This window comes from Hipposideros armiger, unplaced genomic scaffold (genome assembly GCF_001890085.2).
Source record: "Hipposideros armiger isolate ML-2016 unplaced genomic scaffold, ASM189008v1 scaffold_1003, whole genome shotgun sequence".
NCBI classification, from domain to species: domain Eukaryota; kingdom Metazoa; phylum Chordata; class Mammalia; order Chiroptera; family Hipposideridae; genus Hipposideros; species Hipposideros armiger.
The window spans coordinates 54308-62190 of record NW_017732353.1 but is presented as its reverse complement, the minus strand read 5'-3'; the positions used below and the strand labels follow the sequence as shown (position 1 = coordinate 62190).

At 40.1% G+C, this 7883-nt stretch overlaps 1 protein-coding gene across 1 annotated transcript in view; it reads left to right on the top strand.

Moving 5' to 3' along the window:
• Positions 1–6998, top strand: part of RMND5A (required for meiotic nuclear division 5 homolog A) — a 73315-nt gene extending 66317 nt beyond the window's left edge. The window contains exons 6-7 of the mRNA XM_019631495.1: positions 1224–1378; positions 2518–6998. Coding sequence (XP_019487040.1) covers positions 1224–1378; positions 2518–2581 — 219 coding nt within the window. The 3' untranslated portion in view covers positions 2582–6998. The remainder of the gene's footprint in view (positions 1–1223; positions 1379–2517) is intronic.
• Positions 6999–7883: the final 885 nt, after the last annotated feature.

Below are 7883 nucleotides of genomic sequence, written 5' to 3'. Positions count from 1 at the left end.
CTACTGTTATGAATCGTAATGTAAATATCTTTTTGTTTTCCGATGGTCTTAGGCGACCCCTGTGAAAGGGTCGTTCGACCCCCAAAGGGGTCGTGACCCACAGGTTGAGAACTGCTGCCCTAAAGACCCAGGGTCTTTCTGCTTTTGGTTTTTGGTTTTCGAGCTGCTTTTCTGAGACACCTGTGCACAGGTTTTTCTGTAGTTTACCTTGTTCTTCCAGCTGGTAACTGTCTGTTGGTTGCCCCCAGCTTCTCCTCAGATCTGGTTTGACTCAAAGCGCAGGTGCATCCCCAGTCTGAGTGTGGTCAGGACCCAGGCAGCACCCCTGCTTATTTGAGCAAGTGAAGAGAACTGGGCCAGGTGCCTGCAAGAGTGTGTGTTGTAAGCATCTCTGACACTTGTGCACTAGAATAGAGCACACTGAAATCTGAATTCGCCTAAAGCCTGAGTGTCAGGGTAATAAAGCAGTTGGAAGTGACGATCTGGCCATTCTCAGAATTATTCTGTTACACTTTGCCAAAGTTTTTGAAAGAATGTGGGTAATAGACTTTTTTATTGATAGCCATTTTAGATTTAGAAGGAAAGAAAACAGAATTGGCATTTGTGGAGCCTCTTGTCAGGTGCCAAATGCTGTGCTGGGTGATTTCATAGCTTTTGCTCGTTTTGTTCACTGTAAAGAGAAATCATTGATGTAAGTGCCATGAGCTCTGATGTACAACTTGTGAAAGGTCCTGCTGAACTTGAGCTTAAAGCTCATGTTTCATGTGGTTTCTGTGGACCATTACACACGAAACATGTGAAACTTAGATCTGAAGCTCACACAGAAGTAAACCATGTTTCTCCTGCCTTTAAAGGGATTGTTAACTGAATTTTATCACCCAGCTAAGTGTGCTACAGAACAGCCAGGATTTCTGATAGCTTTTGCTGTTAGCTATATCCTGATGAATTTTGAAGAGTGTTTCACTTCTAGGGCATTGCTTTGCCTTTGACTCTTAACTCTCAGACATCAGAATTTGGTTTGACAGTAACAAATAATTTTGAAGGTTAATTTAGAATTATGAAGTAATACTTAAATACCTAAGACTGTCCCTTTTGAGTTAGAGGAGTGCTGTAAAAAGGTACATTCAGATGAGTAGATTTGATCAATGTTCTTCGCTGTACAATGCATACTAACGTGATGGTGTTCCAAGATAGAACTTGAGCCTTTTTACTTTTGTTAACAGATTGAAGTGGACCTTGGTAAAAAGTGCTGGTATCACTCTATATTTGCCTGTCCCATTCTTCGTCAGCAAACAACAGATAACAATCCTCCCATGAAATTGGTCTGTGGTCATATTATATCAAGAGATGCTCTGAATAAAATGTTTAATGGTAGCAAGTAAGTGTCTGACTTTTTAAATGTGGGTAAAAACATTTCTTTGTAACTTAGTGGGAGGATAAGAAGTAATGAGCATAAGTAAATATTGCTAGAATTTAGAAATAAATAGATTTGTAACTTCATTTGGCATGGTGGTTTCTGATCTTTAGTCAGTCTTCTTAATTCGTGGATTTGGTGATTAGATTTATAAGCATGATCTTGAACTCTGGGATAGGCCACACAATGTCGCCCCCCTATCCTTTCTATGCAAATGGTAGCATGTAGCATACTATATACTGTTCTGTCCCTTAGTGATGTATCTTAGAGATCTTTTATACGCTACAGAAAGAGCCCTCGCCCTCTTTTTAAAGCTGCAGAGTATTCTACCTTATGGAAATAATGATCATTTCACCAGTTCCTTATTGATGAGCATTTAACTTTTGTTATTAGAAAGTGAATTACTTTATATGTGATATATAAATTCATAGACTTGAAATCACTAATTTAAAGGATATGTACATTTATAATTTTTACACATTACGAGACTAACTTAAAAAAAGTCCCAACAGCCTATTTCCAGCTTAGGTAGCTGGAAAATGTTTCACTGGAGTTTATTTGAGACCCAGTGAGTGGTAAAGCCTTTTCTTTAAGAGGAGGCCTTGGCATGTAATGAAGGTGTTTGTGCAAATCATGCTGGTTTCATGTGCCCACTAGAGGGCATGTCGGCCGCTCTTGGTAAGCTACGTGCCTTGTAGGCTCAGCGGCTGGTATCAAATTTGCTGCTGTTGAGTGAATTGTGCGACCAATTGATTTGAAACTCATTTGGAGACAGGTGCAACTTAAACCTTGGAGAAGAAAAATTGGATTTACTTTTGAAACCCCCAAAAGCAGTTTTCAGAACAGTTGCTTTGTTTTGTTTACAAAACAATTTTTACTGATTTCCACTGCAGAGGGGCCTTGCAGTTTAGGGTCTGGCTTACATGGCATTTATTTGTGACCCTTCAAAGCTTGCCTGTTATAGTAAGGGAAAGCACAACTAACCCTCACAATTACAGACATGAGTGTTTGTTTGTAAGTCTGTGTGTGTATAATTGATAGGTGAAATTGAATGCTCAGTACTGATCCTGTTCCTTGATTCATTTTTTTCTCCTTGTCTTTAGATTAAAATGTCCATATTGTCCAATGGAACAAAGTCCAGGAGATGCCAAACAGATATTTTTCTGAAGAAATGATTTTAGTTTGCAGTTTGTAAGTGAAACTGAATTGTGGGTGCATTTCAGAAGAGAACGTTCCATTTAATGCAGCTAACCAAGGACTCCTGTGTTTATATAAGCTAACGCTCCAGAACCTTGGCGAACATTTTAGTGCACACACACCGAGGGAGTGCTCCAGATGAATATTATCATAGGGCTTTATTATATTCTTGGTCTTCATTTCTGATCAAGGAAATAAAATACACCAGCAGTTGTCATTCAATGCAGGTTTTTGTACTTAATTATATGGTGATTTTTTTTTTAAGAGCAGAAACGGAAAATGACCTGTTTGCCTGCCATGTGTTTAGTAGTTCTCCTGCTTTTACTTTTGTCATTTACTTGATAATTGTAAGCTTTGAGAATGTTTGTGAAAAAGTTTTGTTTCCTGTTATATATACACTTAATTGAAAATTCTTCAGAAAAAGTTTGAAAAACTGAATTGTGCTTATAAAACTAATTTGCATTTTGTTTTTTGCTTAAGGAAGAAAGCTGTGATAGAGTCCAAATTAGCTTTTTTGATGTTTTTCTCTGCTCCAGCTCTCACTGAGAAGTCAGCAGACCTGCATTTGAGCTCTACTGGTAGCCTGGCTGCCTCTTTAAAATTCCGTCATGAATTTAGCAGGTTGGTGTGAGAAGTCTTCCGCCAGAACAGAGTAGAAGGAGTACTATTGTTTCTTTGCTTTTATTGCCAAGAGGTGCTTGTTTTAAAGGTGTGTTCAATAAAATGAAATTCTGAAGTTAGAAGTGTTCATAAATTGATATTTGCTCTCTTGGTCTTGGTAGCCCTGTTCTCTGAAATTTGCCTTGAGGAGTTGGCTGACTATTGCATTTGTAATCATTGCAGACACAGTGGTGTGTGTGTGTGTGTGTGTGTGTGTGTGTGTGTGCATGCGTGTGTGTATGCGTGTGTATACGTATGCACCAGCATCAGACATTGTGCATCTGGACGGGAAGAAGCATGTTCTAGTCCTAAAATGCAGTTACCTGACTCATTACTTTACATCCTTACAGTTAGGACCTAGCAAATTTTCTGTAGTGCAGAGCAGAATATGTTTATTGCTGTTTTTGTATTTGAATAGTATCCTGTTCAATGCCTCTCCTGCAGCGTGTGTCCTCTCATTACCATGAATCTGCATCTTACTCTAATGGATACACATAATGAATGATCTTTTGTGAGGTATCTTCGTTTAATGCACTATCCAGAAATAGCCATGTGTAAGAGTCTTTCTCTGTATGATGAACTACATGGAAAAGACTTCTGTGGACATTATTCTGACTTAAATCCATTAAGTTACTTCATTATGAGAAGAATGTTATATGGAAATCACCAAATATTTTGCAACTTTATTTCATCTCACATGGAACTGAACATCACTATGGGAAGACTTTCATGAGAAAATGAAAAAAGAAGAAAACACAGAATCAAAGAGAACCATGACTCTTCACATTTTAAACTACAAATTGACTTAATTTGGGGGGACAGGGAGAGAACAGATTTGGTGCTAATTGGAAAGTGGCAGCATTTGCAGTAGTATGCCAGACTGGATGGCTTATCCTCAAATGCCTACCTGAGAGAGCTGGGTTTGTTTCTAAGGTAGAGCGGGACTGCAGAGAGCCCTGCTTGACTCATGTGTGATCAGGCTTATGTTGAGGGCTACTGTGTGCTGTGTGGGTTAGCCAGGAATCATGATTAGCTTGCTCAGAGTGCTCGCCTTGTCCCACCTCAGTCACCCTCACAGCGACTTTGGCCCCGTGTTTCTGCTTTCCTGTTGAAACCCTCTCTAAGGCTCCCCCTCTCTCCACTAAAGCAGTGAAGGAAGAAAGCAGAGAGAAGCTCCTTGGACTCCAAAAGAGAAGGTAGAGAATTCAAGACAGTACTCTCTCTGGTCAAGGATGTATAACTGCTTTATTATATATAGTTTTCCTTTGAATTAAAACCTAGAGTCTTTTTTTTTTTTAACCTTTTTCTTACTAGGCCAGATTTAGCTTTATTTACAACTTATTATCACCTTTTCACCTCAAACACCTACACAGCATTTAGGCTCCCCACAAGGTTTGAACAACATAGACATCACTCTCTTGGCTGGTGGTAAATATTTTTGGTGGCCAGCAACTCACATCGCTGTCTCAGGCCACGTTCAAGGATAAAAGCCAGAGCTCCACTTTGTCCCTCTCCCAGTGCTGGGAATCCTGTTGACAGTGTAGCTCATGAAACTTTAAAAGGAACTTACTTTAACTGAAGCATTTGATTTTACAGTTTCCTGTGCAAGGTCCTTGTAGTACTGCTGGGCAGGGTTAGGGCCACACATTTAAAACTCTTGACCTGATCATTTATTTAATGTGAAAATTATGTGTTGTGACCTTTAACTAAATGCATGGACTTAAAATTCATTGGTGACTAAATGTGAAGCAGAGGTGGATTGGTGGATTTGAAGAGGCCAGATCTTAACCAAAGATGCTGAAATACGACATGTTGTCCTTCCCACTCTAGAAACACCTTCATTAATGGTGTCAGGACCACGCCATCCCTGCGGCTGTGGATGTCAGCAATGTGGGGGGATGTTCTTCATGCTCTGCCCAGAGCCAGGTTTTTTACTGTCAGACTAATTATAATAATGGACATTGAAAACAGAATTTCAGAGGGGTCTCTTAAACTTGTTTAGGAACCATTTCCATTAGTCAACTGTGGACTGTGCTAAACCAGTAAAACCTTACTAGGTTCTTCGGTTCTGATTTAGCCAGAGCATCTGTGCTGTCAAGTACAGTCTGAAGTACAGTGGCTAAGGTTTGTCTTTTCAACTTTTCCTCTGTGTGATCATCCGAGATGCCATTTCTGTTGTTTTAGTGGTGATTATATGAGATTCGAATGCATAGATGAACGGGTATTGGTGACTCTTGATTTTAAATTTTTTGCAAAAAGGAGCCACCTCACATTCATAGCGTTTGTCAGTATTTTGTGAGTGTACAAGCATTTAATTGAAAATAAGAAAGTTACAAAGTAAATCTTCTGTTTTGATTTTTCTGTAGCAGCTGATGTATAGACACTAAAACCCACACCACATTATGTGGGGAATGAGGATCCTTTTTTCTCCCTAGTTGGTGCCACAGGTTATGCAGTTTACGTTCAGTCTCCTTTATGCAGTGAGTAATTTCCACCTTAGTGATGTCAGCCTTTGGGATAGTAGGTACTGCAAAAGCCACGAACTCGGTCATCCGCACAAGACAAGCTGCTGATAGACATTAGCCCCCTGGTTTCCAGCCCAACCTCTGATTAAGTGGACTGCCAGTCAGGCTGGTCAGTCCTCTTAGTCAGAAGACTCAGGTTATTTTCAGGGAAGGAGTGGAGGCATGGTTGCTTAGTTTCATCACTAGGATGTGTAGGTGAAGACACAAACCAAATACCTTTCATTACTTAACTCTATGAACATTATCTTTGGTAACACTAGAATGCTGTGGTCTTGAGGGAATGTTAGCAAGAAACACCCTTGGTCCTTCAGTAGCCCGTCCAGCTGTGCCGGGCTTTCTGTGTACAATAGTGTTTGCCATACGCAGGTACAAACTTTATGGACTGTTTATTGAACTATAATTGAATAGATAACCAAAAATCGAATGACAAATGTATTTTAATAGCAGATGAGGCAACTAGTTTTAGGACAAGTTTGCCACGGTTGATTTTACTTCAAGACATAGGGAGAGAAAACAGTTTGTTTTCAAGACATTTCCCTCTACAGTTTTTAACTGTAGTAAGCATATGGCTTCATTTACTTCCAAAGAGGCAAAAGAAGCAGGCATCGACTTGTAGCACATGCTTTGTTTCATGTGATGGGTGAGGACCTCCACTCTTATTTTAGCAGTCACTTAACATTCTCCAACAAAGCAGATGTGAGGTTCACTAGGATTTAGTGCCTGATCTTTTCTTTGGGGAGGGGGTAGGAGTGAATGTATTGGGGATGGGAGGGAAGTGGGAGAAAAACATGGGAGTGTGAGTGAGCGTGCATGTCTCTGAAATTCACCGTCATCCCCACCTGTGTCTAGCCAGGAACAGGTATTTAATGTATTTTGCTAATGACTGCAGTGTGCATGTTTTTTTTTTTCTCCTCCTCTGTGTTCTCTAGACTTACACTAAAAGGATTCATCAAATCATCTTGTTCAGATGGCTCAGGATTGTATTTCTTTTGCTTACCCTGTGCTCTTGGGTTCTATAGTATTTCTATAATTATGTAACAAGAATAGTGTTGCACTGTAATCTATTATATAGAGCTATATGTATGGAAAATTTTGATCAGTTTTTTAAGAAATGTATCCTGTTTGCAAAGGCACAATAAAGTTGCGTATTATAGACTATAGGCAATAAAGCCAACAATAAACCTTATTTAACACACACCATATTCATATTCTCTGTTCATTTGATTTTGGGAAAAGTCTAGACTATCCAGTAGTTTTGGGGATTTCATTTTAACTTTAAAAGTTTTGATATATTAGAGTTTGGGAAACTAAGAAATGCTTCATTAATGTGTGTATTCCCTTGTCAAACACATGGCTTCTCCTGTGTCTATTTTTAAAAATTAAAGAAATGCACATTTTACAGGTTTTGTGGAACCAGTCTGTATAAATGTGACAGAGGTATGAGGGAGGGAGTTTGGAGGTGCCGATTGTGAGAACATTGCTGAATGCATTTGCCTAAGGGTCTGCACGTACACAACTTAAGAAAATATCTTGGTCACAGTTTTTTCCTGTTTCTATGCCACTGGCAGTGTGAGAAGAGAAGGTGTGTGGCACAGTTCCCAGTTTCTAAGTAGGTGGTTGCTTAGTGTTTTCGGTAACACCCATCCTGTGGTGGCCAGGACCCTGTCCTGCTCTCTGACCAGAATGAGAGTGTATGACTGGGAAGAGACTTCCAGAACAGCTCTACCCAGGCCACCGGTGGAGTGGGGCTAACAGCACTTGCCAGGGAGGAACATAGACTGAGAATCTACTTGTGCTTTTGTATATATATTTTTAGAGAAAAACTCATCTGAGATTTTAGAAGGTTTCCTACCTATGGAAACCATTGCAGGTACCACCCAGGCACATTTGGGACTCATGGTCTAGGTGGTAGAGACAAGGCCTGGCAGGCCGGGCCAAAGATCTCACCACCTAACCCAGCAGCATTTGGGGCTCTCTGGGTCCATAGCAGATTGGCACCCCCTGAGAGCTTAGGAGAAATGCTGAATCTTGGGCCTTAGCCCAGACCTGCTGAGTCAGAGTCTGCATATTCATCAGGAAACTGGCTT